The sequence below is a fragment of the Microtus oregoni genome, unplaced genomic scaffold, assembly GCF_018167655.1.
Source record: "Microtus oregoni isolate MIOR12 unplaced genomic scaffold, Mior012 000028F_ref0000031, whole genome shotgun sequence".
Classification (NCBI taxonomy): domain Eukaryota; kingdom Metazoa; phylum Chordata; class Mammalia; order Rodentia; family Cricetidae; genus Microtus; species Microtus oregoni.
Genome location: NW_024543087.1, coordinates 18,979,960 through 19,000,944, shown reverse-complemented (window position 1 = coordinate 19,000,944; position 20,985 = coordinate 18,979,960). Strand labels below are relative to the sequence as shown.

Below are 20,985 nucleotides of genomic sequence, written 5' to 3'. Positions count from 1 at the left end.
GTTGCCAGTGCCCACTGCCCACGTGAGTCTGGAATAGATGCTGAAGCTTCAGGAAATCCCCCTGAAAGATGATGGTAGGTAGCATGGAAGAAGCGGTTAGCAAGTCTCTATATCTGTTGGGTCCAGGGGGGTAGCGCAAAGATGAGAACACCACCAAGTCTAATAAACCAGAAGCAAACTTGATTCCAGAAACCAGATCCCAGGAAAACCAGAAGCAAACTTAAAAATAAAAAATTAAAATTTAAAAAAAAAAAAGAGCAAAACCGCCACGGGGCACAGAAGCTTATTAGCTATCTGAGACCACAGCCAGAGATGGTGTTTGTTAGGCTGAGGCCCGGACTAGTTTCTGAACCCACCTTTTATAGTAAGGGTACCAAGCATTAGGTCTGGGCAAAGGAATTTATACAACCTTGCCCTGACCCTTGGGTTGGTCAGCAGAGACCCTAATGAGAGGAGTGAGTGCTAATGTCAGTGGGTAACTAGGCAGCCATCATGAAATATGTTTCAGAGAAGATTATAACAAAAGTCACTAATTGTGAGAAAACAGATGTCTTTAGCAATTAGTCAGAAAGGGACTGCTAGTAATACTAGAAGGTTGATAAATTAGGATTAACTGGTTCTTAGGCTGAGAATTTAGAAGACAGTGGAAAGCTTTTCACACTATCTCAAGGTAAATCTTCAGATACTGATGCCATATTTTACAACCTCCATTACCAGAGCTCATTAATTAAACCATTGTATTTGTCCACTGCCTCCTGGTACCTCCAGGTGTAAACTGGAGTTCCATGCCTCTCCTCTGGTGGTGCCAGTTTTCCATAACAGAGACAGTGTCTAACCCAGAGGTCAGTATCTCTGTCTCCTAAAGGTTAACTCAGTTCACATCTGTAGTTTATCAGGGTTGGCCAGGACACTACTCTCAATTTGCAGGGAGAAGCTCTGTCCTTGTAAATAAAACAGCTAGTTGTGAAATGACCTAAGCTCCCCAAGCATCTGAGAAAATAGTTCACTGTGAATGAATGATCCTTGATCTGCTGAGAAAGCTGCTGACAGTCTGTTCTCATTCTCCTAGACTTATAACTTTCTATTTCTTTATTTCTACCTTCTTATTTTTGGAATCTACATTTTTATTTTCTTATTCTTGGACTCTTCAATATCCTCATGCATGTGTACATATGTGCACACGTACTGGTGCGTGCATACACACAGTCACACTTATGTACACATGAATGTGAGTACACACATACATCCACCTATGGACACACAAGATCACAAATGATTACCTACACATTTAGTGAGCCAATGTTTATAAAATGCTGGGCAGATTCCCTGGCATAGAGGGAAGTACTTGGAGTGTTGTTAGAAGTGGTGTGAGAGACATTCTTCATGTAGTGAGGGTCTAGGGATGGATGAGAAGGATTAGCATTGTCAGGGGGAAGGAAGAGCTGTAAAGGATGAGTTCCCACGCCCAGGCAGTCACCAATATTGAATGTACAATTTCACCTCGATTGTGATCTCCTTCAGTTCAAAGATTCAAGGCACATACTGGATCATGTGACTGGATTTCCTAGCATTTATTCTTCTAGGAATAATTTATGTAAATAATTGTTTTAAAATAGAATGTTGAAGTAATCTGGGCAGGTATTTCAACACTTATCTTGCTACAGCTAAGGCCCACTAGCAGAGATGAAGTGAATTCACCAAAACCACACAGGGAGTCACATGCAGGGAGCCTGTCCCCTCAAGGCTTCCACGGGTACTTGAGGTGCTTGCTGAGTTTGCTACTTGCCTACTCTGCCATGAACAGTCTGACTTTTGGTTTAGGGACGAAAAGCTGCAGCCCTCAGCAGGCTAGAAACTGGCATTGACTGTGCAGTTGGGTCCTAGCACAGCAAGTGACTCTGAGTAAAAATGCCAAGTGAAGCCAAGGGAGGTTCATGTCCTCAGAGAGGGCTGTAGACAGAACCGTACATTCTCAGCAGATGGGAGATGGGGGCGAGTCATGAGGACACCGAGTGATCAGAGAGCTCAGCTTTCCTTCTGGAGAGCTCGGAGACCATCCTGCCCCAAGCTAGACACAAGGCTAAGCCATCTTCTTCTCTACCCTACCAGGGGTTCTCGGAAAAGATAGGATCCCTCACTACACGGAAGAGAAGCTGCCCCTTCCGCTGACTCTCTTTCCCTCTTTCATTGCTTGTTAGCTCGTTCACTCATCCTTCTGTGTCCATCTTTTTCACACACCGAAGACAGTGGTCATAAATAACAAAAGTGACGTCCCCAAGCTGCTGGGCTAAGGAGCTGCTGTGCCTCGCTTTACTGACTATCCCAGCCCCCCCGCAGAGAGAGACACTACCCACTACTGTTATTGTCATTAAACAGTTGAGAAAAATAAGACCAAGTAACACAGGTGCATTGTCTAGCGTTCCGTGGCTCTTTATGGTCCTTTCCAATTATTCTAGTTGCTAGTCCATCACTAACCCGTATAAATGAGAAAGTAGTATTAGTGCAAAGCCAAGTCAGAGCTGACCTTGGTAGTGTTTGGTAGAGCATTTTTTTTCTAGTAAAATTTGTTTTATAACTTATATAAAAGAAACTTAGATAATCTATAAACACTTTCACAAAAGCTCAGCATTAGTTATCGTCCCTTGAGAAGGACACTTGATTTAGGATTATAATATAAGGCCTGGAGAGATAACTCAGCAAGAAAGAGCACTTTCTGCTCTTGTAGAGAACCTGAGTTCATTTTCCAGCACCTATGATGGGCCCCTCACAGACTCCTGTAACTCCATTTCTGGGGATCCAACAACTTGTTCTGTCATCCACGGATGCCTGAACCTAGCAGCACAGATGTACACACATGCACATAATTAAAAACAAAATAAATCTTAAAAAAAATAAAATTGAAAGACTGCAGCAATGTAGCTTCTTGAAAACTGTTGGTGTGACTGCCAATCCCCTAAAGCCAGACTCTTATAAAATCGGTATGCAGGGACATCCCCACCTGACAAGAATTCCTTCCTTGCCTAGCCATATTGGACATACTCATTGCGTAAGTTCTTACAGCCGTTTTCTCTTCTCTACGCTGCAGCAACATTTACAGCCATATGAACTCCTCTTCTTTATTGCCATGTGGCTGCTCCTCAATGTGTTTTCTTCTTGAAAATAACTGAGAACCCCATCGGTAAGCCATTGAAGAAGTACTGGACTCAGTATCACTGGGTTCTTTGATTCCTGTTCATAACAGAAGGCTAGCAAACCACATTCTGTGTGTGTCTGTGCATCATATCAATGCCTGGTGCCTGTGAAGACCAGAAGAAAGGCATAAAATCCCCTGGAACTGGAGTTACAGGTAGTTGTGAACCACTATGTGGGTGCTAGGAATCGAACCCCAGTCCTCTATAGGAATAGCTACTGCTCTTAAGCACTGACCCATTTCTCTAGCCCATGATTCAGAAACTTATGAAAATGCAGACTGTTGGGCCTATCCCAGAGCATCTGGTTCAGGGGATCTAGAGTGAGGCTCCATGATGAGAATTTCCAAGTTTCCCAGTGATGTCCCTTGTGATGGACCAGAGACTATGCTCTGAGAACCCTGCACCTGCTAAAGAGTCAGCCTCTGTCATCGGCTTTAGTGATGAAAGAAACCAGCGATACAATGAAATATCTAGAGAAATTAAGGACAGAGAAGCAAGAACAACATTCCATCAAAAAGTTTACATCTCTACAGCATGACTCATGGGTTATATGAGAAAGAGAGAGAGAGAGAGAGAGAGAGAGAGAGAGAGAGAGAGAAAGAGGGAAAGAGAGAGAGAGAGAAAGGGAAAGAGGGAGAGAGAGAGATAGAGAGAGAGAGAGAGAGAGAGATTATATATAGATGTATGTTGTAGAGAGTAGTGTATGTATATATGTGTGAATGTAGAAGCTGGAAAACCATCTCTTATTGCCCTGGAACTCATCAAATAGACCAGGTTGGCCAAGCCAGCAGGGTAGGGTGTCATGCCCACCCCATATTTACCTGGGTTTCTTATGATCTAGACTTTGGTATGGACCAAAGCTTATGGAAGCTTTGCATGGTGAGCTGTTTAACCACTGAGCCATCTTCCCAACCCATCCCTGCCTTGTAAAAATATGGGTCCAAGGGATAAATTAAGGTCCTCAAGGTTGCAAGGCAAGCACTTTACCAACTGAGCTGTTTATGTCATCAGTCCTTGATGGAGATCTTGGCTGCCACTGTTTTTGCTATCATTAAATATAGTCAAATAGACCTATTATCCAGATGATGGGTTTCCTTCCTGACACAGAGAGCTGTCCAGATTATATCAGCTCAGTGACCCTCGAAAATAGCAGTAGACCTCAAATTGTCATCATCTACGTGAATTTGGTCTAGGGTCACAATGGACCCATTTGTGAACACCAAATATGTCATCTAAACTTACTGTAATGCCCAGAGCAAGATCCAAGGTCAGCATTTTGTTCTATGATATCTAGTGTTTTTGTGCCTTAAAATTTACACCTGGGGAAGTCAAATTTACATATTCTAGCAAGCAACTCATTTCCCCTTTGTTTCTCGGAGGAAAAGCTTTTCCTAATTTTGCAGAATCACTGCAGTGGCAACTGCATAAGTGATGAATGATGTCACAGTAAACAGTGTTCTTTTGTTCCCCTGAACTAGCCATGGAACCCCATAAAGCAGTGCCGCTCCCTCCTGCTGATGCTCTGCTCAAAATATGCAGGATTCAGGGTGCTTGTGGCCAAGCAAGTCCCCAGGTCTCCAAGGAGAATAAAATCCTCTTTCCTCTTTCTTTGCTAGCTCTTTCTGACTAGCAACCTTCAATTCAAGTCCCAGGAAGTCTCCTGTCACAGCTTCGCACCTCCTTCAGAGGGTCCACAATTAGAGTCACGCATTACACCTGGGGACTGCCGCCAAGTCACCATGGTGTCCCTGGCAAATTGCTTAACATCTTTGTAGCATATGGCTCATAGACTTTATCTATCTTTATAGAATGTTCTAGGTCAATCCCTTTATAAGTTCCTTCACATTCTGAGTCAATGACTGCCACTCATTTCTTACCTTCCATCTCTCAGACATTAAGCATTCTTTTCTGTACTCATTCACCTGAAAAATGGTCCCTCAAGTCCGCACCACATAGCCCACATGCTCCTGCTTCCTTCCAACTGTGACTCAGTATTTGGTGTGAGACGCCATTGAATGACAGATGGCATTGTTCTACCTTAGCACCCCTCTTCCCAGGAGAAAGCTAGCCTGTGCCCATTCAATTTCAAAGATACTATTAAAAAAGATATACTCAGTAGCATTTTAAATGAGCTTGTGTTTATGGCCCTATTTCACATCTATAACTATTTGATACCTGTCTTAGCCTTATCTGACTCAGAGGAGGAATGTAAGACAGCCAGGACTGAATGAGACTTTACAGGCTTCTATCTCTGTGTTAAAGACAGCTCTAGGCATTAGTCCTGGTAATAGCCCTTTTATTCAGGCTAGACAAGGCACTCAGCTCCCAGACCAGGTTACTGAGACAAGGAGCCGCATGGTATAGCTGAGACAACCTCAAGTTCTGCTTTTTTATCCCTAGCCAGCTTTCCTTAGATTCTCAAGTCCACCCAGCTCAGAACTGGCTGCCCATGCAGCCTGGCCCTGTCACCATGACACTTAGCATACACTTCCCACCAGCTGTCACTTGCCTTTCCTCTGAAAATGCTGTCTTGAAGCCCTTATCATATATCAGCCTCCTGAGTATCAGATAAGACTTTGCTATCTTTGTCCCAGCATGGAGCCGGAAGACACTGTATCACCTTAAACAGAATTATCAATATGCCAAATCACCAGTTGGTGAACCCCAGTAATCAAAAAGGTAGTTTCCCCCAAACCATTCTCGACAAAATCTTTTTATGTATTAAAATGAAAAATTTTTTACCTTATAAAGTTTACTGTATTTATCTTAAAACTATGAGTTGTTTTGATTTCTTCTTCAAGCTATGTATGAAATTCAGTTAGTGTTGATGACAAACTTTTCTGAATATCAAATATAGTCATAAGAGAACTAAATAGTCTCTTGTGTTTTCTTCCAAAGCGGTGGGAAAATATGGTGATAGTCGTTATGCTTCCCACTTTTCCAAAGGACAAAGCCTCCGGAGGATGCATGTCTAAGCGCTAACAGTGATGGTGCCTGGGTTGTATGATTGTGGTTGGTTTGTAGTGTTACAGCTTATTTTCCTATATTTCCCACAATAAATTTATATCATAATTGCAATAAAAATTACAACAAAGGATCTCTCAGCAGTCAGTAAAGTGTTTGCCACTCAAGCGTAAGGACTGGAGTTGTGGTTCCCCGGACAGACGTAAAACCCAGGCTAGTCAGAGTGTGTTTGGAATCTCAGCACTAGGGAGGTATAGACAAACAGAACTCTGAAACTCACTGGCCGGCCAGCCCAACCCTACAGAGATCTCCAGGTTTAGTGAGAGACCCAGTCTCAAAAAATACAATGAGGATCAATTGAAAAAACTACCTGACATCAACCTCTGGCTTCCATATGCATGTGCACACACATAAGTACCTGTACACACACATATACAAACACACTCATATGTCATACATATTCACACTTAGCAAGAAATAATTAGTGCCTATCAGTAAAAACAGAATCATAAACACTCATAAATAAGCAAAAGAGGGAGTAACATACTTTATAAAGACTCTTAAACCCACCCCACTCACACAATGGATGTCCACATAGATTGAAACACACATGTAATACCATGTGCGCACACCACACACACACACACACACACACACACACAGACTCTTAACCCACTGATAAACTTTTTCAGTATGTGCAGAATTTCAGCCCAATATGTCAGTAGGAAAAGCCTGCTATGTGAGGTATTTGTAAGATTCTGAGAATTCATCATTGGATGGTGTTGGGAAAACCTTGGTCCCCAACCCTCTGCCCATGGGAAGCAGAATTGGCTTGGGTAATCTGATGCTGATCTTTTGTAATATTACTTTTAGCTACCGAAAAGACCTTGGAGGGCCTGGGGCACTAATAACAAATAAGTTAAGGAGCCACCATTGGATCTGCAAAGAGGCTGTAAGATCCTCCCAGAGCTGATTCAAGTCAAAATTGAGAAACATAATATTTATATTTTGAATTAATCTAATAGGATTTAGGGGGAGGAAAAATACCTGCTTGGTTTACAAAGTCACTCCCAAGAGTCTTAGATTCAGATCCAAGGACAAAATGAGGCCAGGTATGAATTAATTAGTTTTGTTTTGCATGGAACATAGGCCTCTGGGGCTTCTCCTTATACCAGCACAGGTCAGCCAAGGTGCACACTCCTGAGTCCCAGCTCCCAGAGGCCCAGACTCAGCTGACTAGAGTCGCAACTCCTGTTCTTGGAGCATCTGCCCACCTGAATGCTCAGGGCAGCACTCTTGGCCTCACCAGTCAGAGGAACAAAGGAGCAGAAATCCTGCCAACTTCTATCCCCTCTGTTAAAATTCAAAGCAAGAAATCTGCTGTTATAGTTAATTTGCTGACAGGGCCCCAGTGGAATCAGACAGCTGAGAAGTGAGGAGACAAAGCAGGGATGGGTTTAGTCCCACAACAAAGCAGGTTCAATCTGCCCTGGTACTCCTGGCCTCTCCATAACACTTGGGTGGAGGGGCGCTGTACCCTCTCTAATCAGATATCCACATAATGAGAGTGTAGACTTTGGTCCCACCTGCCCAAGTCATATCTAACTTAAACATATTATTTTGTGTTAGATATCTACATCTCCTTAATTTCAAAAAATGCCCCAACTTGAAAGGTCTATTTTATGGCCAATTCATAATAATAAATCACTTTCATATCAAGCCATCTCAAAGAGATGATCAGGCTTGGCATTTATGCTGCTATTAATGATATCATCATCATCATCACCATCTTCATCACCATCGCCGCCATCAGTTATCACCATCGTAATGATCACTTCACCACTAACACAACCATTACCATCACCATCAGTGCCATCACTGACATCATCGACAGTTATTATAGTCATCACCTTCATTATCACCGCATCCCCACTACCTCAGCTACCGCCACAACCACTAATCGGCATCATCACCATCACTGCCATAGTCACCGTCACCGACACCACTACCATCATCACCGTCATCATCACCAGCACCACTCTAATGATCATACCATCATAACCCCGCCTCCACTACCTCCATTGCCATCATCACCGTCACTGCCACAGTCACCGTCACCGACACCACTACCATCATCACCGTCATCATCACCAGCACCACCCTAATGATCATACTATCATTCCACTGCCTCCAGTACCTCCATCGTCATCATCACCGTCACTGCCACAGTCACCGTCACCGACACACTACCATCATCACCGTCATCATCACCAGCACCACCCTAATGATCATACTATCATTCCACTGCCTCCAGTACCTCCATCGTCATCATCACTTGGTAAAATAATACAAACCTCCAACCTGGCACAACCAAAAACTAACATCAGACATCTGGGTTCACAAAAGTCTAAGCTGCTTCTCTCCTGCTTTTAAGCTATGTGACCTCTGGACTCTTGTTTCACATCCTTAATAAGAAATTAAAAAAAAAAAAAAACTTGAACATTTCCCAGGTCTTTCCACTGGCTTCTTCTTAAGTGGTAAGCTGAAGAAAAAAAAAACCAAGTTTCATGAAAAGTATTAAGTTAAATAAGAGCACCGTTGTCTCTAAGTGACAAAGGATCAGCCATGGGAGCCTAGCTCCATCACCCAAGATCACACTGAAAGCAATTTGCATAGCTCCAATTCAAAACTCAACTGAGCTTATCTACACATGTGCCTTTCACTCTACCACATCGCTTACCAAATGGAATGCAATTTCTACAAGCCTTTGGAAATATCTTTGGTTTTTTTCCTTTAATTTCTGCGTATGGATGTTCTGTCTGCACGCATGTGTGTGCACCAGGTGCATGCCTGTTGGATCCTGTGGAACTGGGGTTACACTTGCTTATGAGTCCCCTTGTGGGTGCTGGGAATTGAAACCCTGTCCTCTGAAGAGCAACAAGTGCTCTTAGCTGCCGAGTCTTCTCTCCAGCCCGACCCTTTGTAAACGTGAAGCAGTCCTTCCTGAGTGCTGCCACCGTGAAGCTGGTCACAGAGGTCAAGCACAGGGACATTCTTTCCCACGGGTTGATAAATTGACTCCTGGGTCTGAAAACAGTAGTTCTCCTAGCTCGTCAGGGAACTCGTTGGCACTCCACCTGTGCAGATTTATCAGAAATACTCCAGCACCAGGGAATTTAAGCAACTTGGAGTCTTTTTGCCTGTTTTGCCCATGGCAAGGATCTGTTAGGCTCATGTATTCACTCATCTCATATCAGGTAATACCTTGACTGAATTCTAAAGATGAAAACCAAGAGGTGATACTGTTACTAGACTCAGTGCTGAAATATTTGCACCAGTTACCTCACTCACGCTCATAAAACTCCAGAAGATACCATGACTTCCTTGTCTGTGTGCTGCACTCTTGAACCTTGAAGTAACCTGCTGTGCCAGTGTAGGGATCATGATTTTAGCCCAGGCTTTCTGACTCTTAGAGCAGATAGCTGTCTCAATACAGAGCGATTCTGCAGCTGGCAGGGAACTTTTACCCTCCTTGGCAGCACTTTCGTGCAAGCTCTAGCGATGAACTGATCCCCAAAAAAGAACATCCACAAAGCCTATGTCACTTGTGGGTCCACAGGACAAAGCCATGAAATCTCCAGGCCCTTGAGTTCACGGGACAGTGGACTGTGACTACTTCTGAATCCTTGTTCCCCAGCCCCACCCCAGCCCCACCCTCAGCTCTCTGTCAGGTTTGCAAGGGCTGAACCCCAGGGGCTTTCTACAAACACCCAAGATCTTCCACAGGGCAGCTGCTCAAGTCAAGAAAGACTCCCTTTCCCTCAGCCGCATTACTTGTAGAAAATGGATTTATTGTTTTGCTGCCTAAAAGGGATTATCTGCTTGAAATTCACCCCTCTTCTTACTTCTGAGAGATAGTTCAAGGACTTTGGTACACACTACAGATTTTCTCCCATGATGCACGCATACACAATTCTGTTTTTAAATAAATACTTGGTCACTTATGGATGCTTTTTTGCTGTTGGGTCTTCTTTTGTTTTTATTGCCATGTTTCATTTCATTTTTATTGTTTTGTTCATTTTGATGGGGACTCATGTGTTTCTGTCTGGCCCTGGATTCTCTATTCTGCAGATGACCTTGAAGTTGTAGTGCTGAGGATAGAATCCGGGGCTTTATGCATGCTAGATTTGCCCTCTGCCACCTGAAACACATACTAGCCTTCTCGCTTGACCTCTTTCAATAAATAGCGACAAAGCTGTCAGTGTGAATGTTCTTCCTTTTGCTTCATTTATTTTAAGGGATATATGACAAAATTGGTATGACATGTTCTCTGTTATAGACATTAAAGCTGTTGCCAGTCCTCTGTCATTCCGTACAACATGTGGATGAACATCATATCCTATGGACCTCTGAGTACCCTAGCTACTGCTTTTCCCTTATAACAACTTATCAAGAATGTTTTGGCACTGATTTTAAGGACATTGACACAAATTGCTGATGATCCACACAGAAACTGAAGCAACTTATGCATGTCCCATTTTAGTGCACAAAGGTCCCCTCTACTACATCCTCAGTAACACTGCTCACTTCTTATCTTTGAGTGAGTTTCTCTTCAAAGTTTTTATTACCACACAGAGGACTCACTCACTCCATAGCCCTGGAGGTTACTTCCCCACTGATGGGTTTGTTCAAGGGTGTTGTGGGATAATCTTTTTGTATACGGTGAATATGTCTCTGCCAAGGCACCTTCTGTTTGGCTTAATAAAGAGATAAGCAGCCAATTGATGTGGGAGTGTCATATATCAATCTGTTGATTTCATTGGTTAAGTAATAAACAAACTGCTTAGGCTCATAGCTTAGAACATAGGTGAGTGGAGTAAACAGAACAGAATGCTAGGAGAAAGAGGAAGTGAGGTAAGATGCCTCAGACAGAGACGGACAGCTCTGCTCTCTGGAACAGAGACGCCATGCTCCCCGATCCTGGGCAGACACATGCGATGAAGCTCCGATTCAGGATGGACGTAGGCTAGAATCTTCCCTGTAAGCGCACCTAGCTGTGCTACATAGAATATTAGAAATGGGCTAGTCCAGGTGCGAGAGTTAGCCTAGAAGAGGCTAGATAGAAATGGGCCAAGCAGTGATTAAAAGAATACAGTGTCCGTGTAATTATTTTGGGTAAAGCTAGCCATGCAGGCGGCCTGGTGATGGGACGCAGCCCCGCTGCTCATATTTCAACAGCCAATAGCTAGGCAGGAGAGAATGGCTGGGACTTCTGGGAAGAGATAGAAACTCTGGAAAGAAGAGAGGCAGAATTCACCAGCCAGACACAGAGGAAATGGGATGCATGGTACTGAGCAGAGATAATGGAGCCATGTGGCATAACATACAGTGATATAAACAGGTTAACTTAAACTTTAAGAATTAGTAGGAAATAAGCATAAGCTAAGGCCATCTTTCACAATAATAAGTCTCTGTGTCACTGTTTGGGAGCTGGTGGTCCATAGAAAGTCCTCCTACACAAGGGTTGAGTAGGCAGTAGAGTGAATTATAATGACATTGCTAAGTACTCAACATAGAGGGCTGCCTCACTGTTAGCCCTGCATTCTTTGCCTTTCATATACTCCCTACCAGCCCCTTCTTTTCATTCATTGTTCATGCATTGGAGACTCCCAGTTCAGGACACTTCCTCAGATATCCAACAGTAAAGCTAATAACTCCGCAGATGGCTCACAGACATCTCAGATTCAACAGCCCATTCCAAACTCACCACCTCCCCTTGCATTTCTCAGAGCCCCTTCCATCAACCCTTCCTTTAGAGGGACCATGCAGTGAGTGGAACCTTTCTTCTCCTGGGTGCTGGAGAAATGCAACCTGGAAGGAAAACTTCCCTCACCTCTTTCTCCCTACCCGACCGATCATCTGATTGTGTAGCCCAGTTAATCCGGTGTCTTCAGGGCCTCCATCAGCCCGTTTCCCCTACTTCAGGCCCCAGTCCAAGTTAATAGATGACTGAAATTCTCACTAAATGGTGATGGATTGGATAGAACAGAAGGGAAGAAAGATGTAGTGTTTCTAAGCACCTATCACCTGGTTCTGAAATCTTTTTAATGGTCATAACGCACACGAGAAATCCATGCTATAGATAATATTATCACCAACGTACAAATCAGGAAACTGAGGTACAACTGGTGATGCTGATTAAGGACCCACATTTGGCCTGGCATCCAGAGCTTTCTGTGTGATTATTACTTTAGATTGTGTAGTGACACCTTATAGTCCTTGAAGGAGATCCCCAAAGAATGAGGGCTCCCTCCTGGACCCCAGATTATGCACAAACCACACCCAAACACCTGTTTTCACGGAGAGATCCTTTATTAAGCAGGGAATAAAACTAAAAGTGGCTGATTTCTGACTCAGGCAGAAAAATAACAGCAAATAATCTTGCAGGTGGAATTTTAAGAAGAGAAATGGCAACGTGGCCTCACCCACAAGTGTCAGGCAAAGGTGAGCAATTAGTGCACAGAAGGAATTAAACCTTAAATCCCCCCTTCCTCTCCAACTCTTGCTAATAAAGTCAGACAAAGGGGAAAAGCCTGTAATTACACTGAAGTAATTGGAATCCTATTTAATAGAAAACTTAAGGCAGGAATCCCAAACCAATAGATGACCCGTTGGGTCCATCCCCTCTCTACCCTTCTGGGTCATTCTCCCCAGGATGGTCTTTTGGTGGGCTCCACTTAAAGGCTGAGAACTGTACTTAGTCTGTGTAAAATCTGTGGTTTTTAAAATATTATAACCATTTTCCCCTTCCATGTTAACATGTCTGTTGATGTTGCCTCTTTTCCAGTCTTGTTTGTGCACCATGTCTAGAAGACACTGTTTCACAGCAGACTTCTGCTATTCCGGCTCTTACAATCTTTCCTCCTTTTCTGAGGTGTTCTCTGAGCCACAGATGCAGGAGGATGTATCCATTGGAGCTGGGGTCCCGCGATGTTGATCGCTGCCTTGTGTCCAGTTGTGGTTTTCTGTGATTGGTGTAAAGACAAGTTTCTCTGATGAGAGGCGGTAGCTATGCTTCTCTGTGGTATAAGGATAAGATATAGCATGTGGTAAGGATTGATGCTGTTCTAGTCAAGTGTTGGTCATAGATTCTTTTCTAAGTTCCATGACTCTCCTTGCCCCAGGAAACTGGCTAGGTTTCCAATATCAGGCTTGATTTCCCTCCTGTGAATGAATGTTAAGTCCATGTAGACAGCTGTTGATTGACACCAACATGTGAGTGCCACTTATTGTACTTTTATGCATTTCTTGCCAGGCAAACAACTAGAGCCAACTAGTTACTGCTGGGAGAAGGAGAATCAGCTTCTCCCAGGGGTGATCCCTCTTACTGGCTGTCCAGGGCAAAGGGAACCTTGAGTCCATGTATGCAAAAACTGACTCAACAGACACACACACACATATATATATATATATACAGCCTACTGAGTATGTATATATGTATATATACATATATGGATCTATACATATATATGCATATAATACATATATAGATATAAATATTAATGCTATAACAATAATGAAAAAAGGGGCTACCACCTTGAGTGGAGGACACAAGAGGAGTTTGAGGGATGGTATCTGGGAGGGGCTAGAGGAGAGAAAAGGACCAAGGAATGTGATATATCCTGTTTAAATTAAAAATATTAAAAATACATTGTAATTGATTTCTCCCCACCCTTGTAGCCTATGAACCGATGTTTGACACATAGAAGATATTCAATAAATATTTGCTACTGTAGCAATTTATAAAAAGAATACTGAGAACATTTTCACTGAAAATGGCCTCATGACAAATGTGTGTCTAGTCCCCAAATGACTGCTTTTGAAATATAGACAGTTTTTGAAATATAACTGATTATACACTTGCTACAATATGGGCTTAAATGTTTAGTTTCCTGGCTTTGTTCTGATTTGTTTAAATGAAACCCTGGGCTTTACTGAATGGAGACCTGCGCTGTTTGACCCTGCTGTCGTCCTCACTAGAAGAGTCTTCCCTCCCCCTTGACCCAGGGCTGATGCAGACCAGATTCCCAGTGGTGCGAATGGCCCTCTGGTCCAGCTTTGCCAACCCGGGGTAGATGGGTGTCTGCAGCTTCCATCTCTTCTTTCTTTGCCGCCCTTTTGTTGTATGCCAAGGTCTGCAGCTGTGACCCTGCCACAGGGTGAAAAGAATCAAATTAGAGGACTTCTGACAGGTACACCCCCTTTAGCCTTGCAGCCATGCAAACCTTATTATTTGTTGGCCTCAAATGTCAGCTACAGCCAGAGTCGGTCCTTGTCACTCTGGCTTCCTCATTCCAAGGCGTGACCTAAGGTCTCCTCCCGCCCAGTGCAGTTGTTTCAAAAGCAACAGAGCATGCGTGATAAGTGGGGTTTGCAGAGAACAGGCTTCTCTATAGATTGACACCCCAGCTGGGCATCCCTGCTATTTTTGCCCAAGAGCCCCAAGAACAGCAACATCAGTGACAGCCTATTGAATGCCTATCATTGTTACCATGGAAGCTTTGAAACCTTAATTATTACTCGGTCTTTGAAGCTGAGTTGGAGGCCTGGAGACTATGAAGCAGGTTGTGATTGCCCACTTGGTTAGCCACTTGTACCCCAAATGCCCACTTCCTAGCATGAACAGAAGGAGAGCGCTGGCACAATAACAGGCTATCCACGCCTGCAAATGAACCGCTGGTGTGATAAGATAAGATAAACTGATAAGAGTGGAGAGGCACTTGGGGCTGGGGAAAGGACTTGGTAGGTCAGATGTTTGCCTCACAAGCACGGGGTAATCCACATTCTTATCTCCAGAACCAACACTAAGAAAATAAATAAATTGAAGCCCGGCAGTGGTGGTGCATGCCTTTAATCCCAGCACTCAGGAGGCAGAGGCAGGCAGACCTCTGTGAGATCAAGGCCAGCCTAGTCTACAAGAGCTAGTTCCAGGAGAGGCTTCAAAGCTACAGAGAAACCTGGTCTTGAAAAACCAAAAATAAATAAATAAGTAAATAAATAAATAAGCAAGCCAAGGATGGTAGTGTGTACTAATAATCCCAGTGCTGGGGAAAGAGAGACCGGCAGATCTCTAAGATTCACTGCCCAGTTAGCCTAATGAAACTGGTGTACCAAGCCTGTGAGAAACCCTGTCTCATGTCAGCCTAAGGTTGTTAGGATCAACAGGAGCCAGGGGTAGGTAACCAATGGGCATGAAGCACAAGGGCATTAGAAAGAGAAACCTCTGGGTAGCAAATTTCCTCAGTCAGATGCTGTCCCTGTTGCTGCTCAGAGATAATACCTGGTTCATTTTTTCATGATGTACTCTCGCTGCCAGATTCGTAGGAAGAAACGGTGTGCTTCGCGAGGCCAGGTGTGACATCTGGTTTTGCTTCTGTGTCTATTCACAAAGTCTCACACGTAGTGGGGACTGGGTGAATGTCTGCAGGCACCTGACACACGGATGCGCTCCTCAGGTGGGAGGCTTTGTCAAGGCTGTCACCGAGGTTGTCATGGTTATCACTGGTGTTACCAGCATCACCAGTGTGTCCACCAAGTGGTTTTATGTTGGGAATACTCTCTGCTCTTTGGACCACAGCATGATAAGCATCTTGAGAATATGGTCCTGATGGACCTGTCACTGCCCAGCCTGGGACTGTCTCCCAGACTTCTTCTCTCTGCCCAGAATACTCTGTATTTCCACGACTCTAACTGAGACCAGGAAACACACAGCATGAGGATTTCAGAGGATGAGGTTGTCTCCCCTGCCTTTCACAGAGACCTCCTCTCCTATCTTGCTGCGATTAGCAAAAAGAAAACAATCCCCCCCCCAAATGTGGTAGCTTTAAAAAAAACAACACATTCACTTCTCATTTCCAGAATCAGAGTATGGTTTTCCTAGGTCTTCTAGACAAGGGTCCATCGAAGGTGTTGTCAGGGTGCTGCTGTCCCTGGGCTCAGCTTAGAGCTGGATTTCCTCCCAGGCTCATCAGCACAGCTGTCAAAAAGAGCCGTGTGCTCTTATCCATGTGAGACTTTGTACAGGGCTAACTTACAATCCCTCAGAATAATAAGAGAAATGGGAGTTCCCAGGCATACGTGACATCTCCATCCCTCAGGTGTCCTGATGATTAGAAGCAGTCACTGTACCACCCCACACTCAAGAGAGAGGCTCACACACTAGCACCACACCCAGAAGCTGGCATTACTGGGGACCATATTAGACAGAAGCTGCCCACCAAGAGGGCGGTTTCTCTCCCTAAGTAGAGGCAAGCAGCACATTGATTCCCTTCTCGCCATTCCCCTTTTGGACATGGCCTATGTAGCAACCCCAACCATAATGCCTCGCCAAGCTCACCTTTCACGATAGGGAAATAAGAAGCAGGGGAACCAGAGGGGCAAGCAAGCTCTTCTAAGAGTAACTTCCCGTGTGATGCCATAGCTGTCCCTGTGAGCACACACTGACCCTGGGTCCTGAAAAGCACCTCAGTCACTCCCGTGGGCTTGTCTGAGCATCGGTTTCCTGATGAGACTTAGAGCTCCCTGATGGATATATTAAAAATAGAGCTCCAGAGATGACAGACCCAGAAGTCACGTGTTTACACGTTCCCCTCCCTGCACCTACTTTGCAAAGATTTGATGCTAATTTCAGATGATTGTGAAATCTCCTTGATATACATGTTCAACACTCTGCTCCTAATTCTGATATAAACATCTCATCAGCAGTAATACCACTGCCCAAACGAGTTATCTAAATTCCTCACCCCCTTTCCTTACAGCACACTAGAAGGAGGAAATGGGGGTGCTAATTTGTATTCAGAGAGGCTCAGGGACAACATATGTATATAATTTCAGGTGGAGCTGCCAATGAAGCATTTTGCGGAGGAGAGTGTTTCAAAATAGGTCTGGAGTTGCATACATAGCGTTTTCCTTTTGTTTCCTTTTGCAGATTGTGTCCCAGAGAAAGCTTTCCAAGTCCTTGCTGAAGCATGGGAACACAGCGGGGAAGTCCTCCATCACGGTAAGCTGGCCCTGGGGTGGCAACAGGTGTTAGGCCCCATGTTTGGATCAGTGAGTACTGGTCTGAAAGAGATGCTAGGATGGTGAACTCCTCTGCCTGCTGGGAGCTAATTGAACTGCCCAAAGAGTCTCTATATTCTTTTTTTTCTGTTTTTCATCTTTTCCTTTCTTGTGAAAACCATTTTGATCCTTCTCCCCTTAGGGAAAATGGGAAGGAAGTAGATTTGAAAGTGGGGTCACTCACTTCTGCTGAGAGCTTCTGCAATCACAGTAGAAATAACAAGATAGAGAAGGAAAGAGAAGAAAGTTGACTCTGTTGGACACAGTAAGAATACAGAATTGGCTGGAGTTTTTGGATTGGCAAAGCGCCCCCTCCAACAATTTTATTTTAAAAGTATTTAGTTCAAAGTTTGATTTGCTTGCCAAGAAGAGGCCAACCTTAATATTTTTTATTGACTAATGAATTTGAGCTCTGTGACTTTGTTTAAGCAAATTTCTTCTTTATTTAAAGGAAATAGGTGCCGAAATTCAGTTTCTTTGTGACACTGGCAACAAATGAATTGTTCAACTGTTAATGAGCCAAGTGACTTGTTAAAGAAAAGGCAGGTGCTTTTAATTTTTTTTTTTTTTTACTTGTTTTGAGACAGGGTCTCACCAAGTAACCCTGGCTGGCCTGGAATTTGTTATGTAGACCAAGATAGCCTCAAACTCATAGAGATAAGCCTACTTCTCTCTCCTAAGTGCTGGGATTAAAAGCAAGCATCTCCTCATCCGGAAAGGAAGGTTTTCCTAGCTGCTGTTCCTGATGGCTCCACCTCCAGCCTGGGCCCCAACTCACACTCCACACCCAGCCTATGAAAGTTAGCGACCCACTGCTGTGTAGACTAGTGAGCTCCTTTCAGAGCTGAAAATGGTGCACCCTGTGCACAAGGAGTGTGGAGAAACACCTGCCCAATGTCAGTGTTTGTTCATTTTGAGATCAAAATTACCCAAAGATGCTATCAGGCTCCTGGACTGAGGGTCCGCCCTCTACAGCAGCTGATGTGTGCTTTTTCCCCTAGGTGATTGCTGAAGAGTTATCAGGCAATGATGACTACGTGGAGCTGGCTTTCAATGCACGGAAATTGGATGATAAGGTAAAACGTTTCACCTTGACCTCACTGAAGGAAGTAATAAAGCTAAGACACACAGTTTAATCAGATTCCTCCTCGCAGCTCTTTTCCCCTTCCACCCACATTATTAAACACATCAAAGACTTCAGAGAGGTCTGCAAGGCAAGATTTTCCCCAAATGGAGGAACCTTTGGTAAAACAATTTGGTAAGACTAAGTCACCATTTGTTTACAAATGCCGGGGGTCGGCTGTGCCCAGGAAAATATGACTTTCCCGCATCATCAGGAAAATGTGAAGCCCGGAAGGGGTGTTTGATGGCACATCAGGAGGCATCCTTGTTTGCCAAGTTCAGGGCTAAGAGCATCACATACACTGTCTGATTAAGTCATGTGTACAATTCCCATGAGATAGGAGTATTAATGCAGGTGAAGAAAGAGATTAAAAGATGAAATAACTAGTCCAAGCTTCCCCTACGTCATAGTCCAGAGCTACTGAGTAGCAGACACCAAGGCAGAATCAAAGACACGGGTTTGTACTTATGCCTGTGGCTTGCATAAAGGGAAAACTGGGAGAAAATGGACAGGTCATGAAAAAATTCTGACCCTGAAGGAAAAAGAGACCAAGAGGGATGCTGCAAAGCCATGGGGAAGTTCCAAAGCCAACAACTGAGAACTGTCTCCCAGCGAAAAGCCTGCCATAATGTCCCTTCTGCACTTAGTTACTAGACGAAGCAATCCTAGGTAGTCTGGCCACACTGCAAATGCAAGGATGGACATCAGAGTTCAGAAACCTATAACCCTTGGTCAGTTCTATTCCCTAGAGAAAGAGTGTGCAAGGCGTGTTTCCATGGCCATCACAGCCTGATGGTAAGCAATGAAACTGAAGATCTAACCCCATGTCAAAGGACTAGGAAGGAGACACACCAGCCTCACACCGCAGCCTGGGTTTCACCATCTAAGTTAGATGTAAATCGCAAAGCTACATAACATACAATGATACAGTGATGTGGAAGATATAATAATTGGTGTATGAATAAGAGTGTCTAGAAAAGATGGCTGATCATTCTGCCTGGCAATATCGGGAGAGACTTTAAACCCTATGAATTCTCTCTCTCTCTCTCTCTCTCTCTCTCTCTCTCTCTCTCTCTCTCTCTGTGTGTGTGTGTGTGTGTGTGTGTGTGCATACATGCATGCATGTGTGTGTATGCCTATGTGCATGATACTGTGTGTGTGTGTGTGTGTGTGTGTGTGTGCATGAATGTGTGTGTGTCTTTGAACACTGTTCCTCAGGAGACATCCATCTCCTTTTTCAAGACATGGTCTCTCACCAGGACTTAGAACATACTGACTGTGCTGGACTAGCTGGCCAGCAAACCCCAGGGATCTACACATTGCTGTGTCCCCAGTGTGGAGACTACAGACCTATATTACCAAATCTAGATGTTTTTCTCCTATTTATCCTTTGAAAGTTTTGCACAATGTGTATCTTGATCATACCCCGCTGGGGCCCCTGTCAACACATTTCCCTCCCAATCTCATGTTTTTCTTCTTAATTTAAAAAGATTATAGATTATAGCCCACTGCAGAGTCCAACAAATGCTGCCTATGTGCACACAGGTGTGAAGCTACCCACTGGGGAATGGGCACCTACCAGTCACCAAGTACCACACCTGTCAAACCGACACTCACTCCCCCAAGACGTGGTGATAGTTTGTCTCTGCTTTAATAAATAAAGCTTGCCTGAAAGTCAGAGTGTGGAATTAGCCTCACTAGTTAGCCATAGAAGTTGGGTGATAGTGGCATAGACCTTTAATCCCAGCACTCGGAAGGCAGAAGCAAACGGATCCCTGTGAGTTCGAGGCCACCCTGGGCTACACGAGGTTGATCCAGTCTAAAAGAGAAACAGAACCAGGCTGTGGTGGCTCGCATTCTTAATTCCAGTACTTGGGAATCACAAGCCTTAATCCCAGCACTAGGGAGGTGGAGACAGGAAAGGATAGGCTGGGCGGAGAGAGGAATGTAAGGAGGAGGAGTAAGGAGCTCATTACATTCAATCTGAGGACCTGCTGAGACAGGATACCCCTTTCTGTCTGAGGATTTCATAGACGTAAGAACTAGTGGCTGGCTGCGCTGCTTCTCTGATCTTTCAGCTTTCACTCCTTAGTATCTGACTCTGGTTTTTTATTATTAATACCAATTAAATTCATGCGACACCAAAAAAACCATCAATTGCCAATACCTCAGCTAGGAGTGAGGCCTGGGGATCTTCTCCCCACCTCAACACTGGAATTTTTAACTGGCTTGATTTTATATAGGTCTTGTGAAGATGACCACGGCTGCCTTCAGTTCATGTGGGCAACAGCCATGCCATGTCCAGAGGACAGCATGTCACGGCACTGCCCCCATCCTCCGGTGCCTACATTCTTTGCATCTCACCTTCTACAAAATCCCTGAACACGGGGCGGGGGGGGGGGGGGCGGGGAGCATTGATAAAGATATCTCATCTATGGTTAGGCACTACCAGTCATTTATTCATTTATTTCCAATACTTTGGCCAGTTTTGAGTCTCTGCATTACCCATAACCCACTGCAATAAGAAGCCTCTCTGGCCAAGGCTACACAGATCTATTCACAAACGTGAATGCTTAGAAGGCAGTTTGA

At 44.2% G+C, this 20,985-nt stretch overlaps 1 protein-coding gene across 3 annotated transcripts in view; it reads left to right on the top strand.

Annotated features, from left to right (window-relative positions):
• Positions 1 to 20,985, top strand: part of Cpne4 (copine 4) — a 464,454-nt gene that overhangs the window by 314,806 nt on the left and 128,663 nt on the right. For all 3 annotated transcript variants that reach the window (XM_041677389.1, XM_041677391.1, XM_041677390.1), the window contains exons 4-5: positions 17,143 to 17,214; positions 18,275 to 18,349. In XM_041677389.1, the coding sequence (XP_041533323.1) occupies positions 17,143 to 17,214; positions 18,275 to 18,349 (147 nt within the window). The remainder of the gene's footprint in view (positions 1 to 17,142; positions 17,215 to 18,274; positions 18,350 to 20,985) is intronic.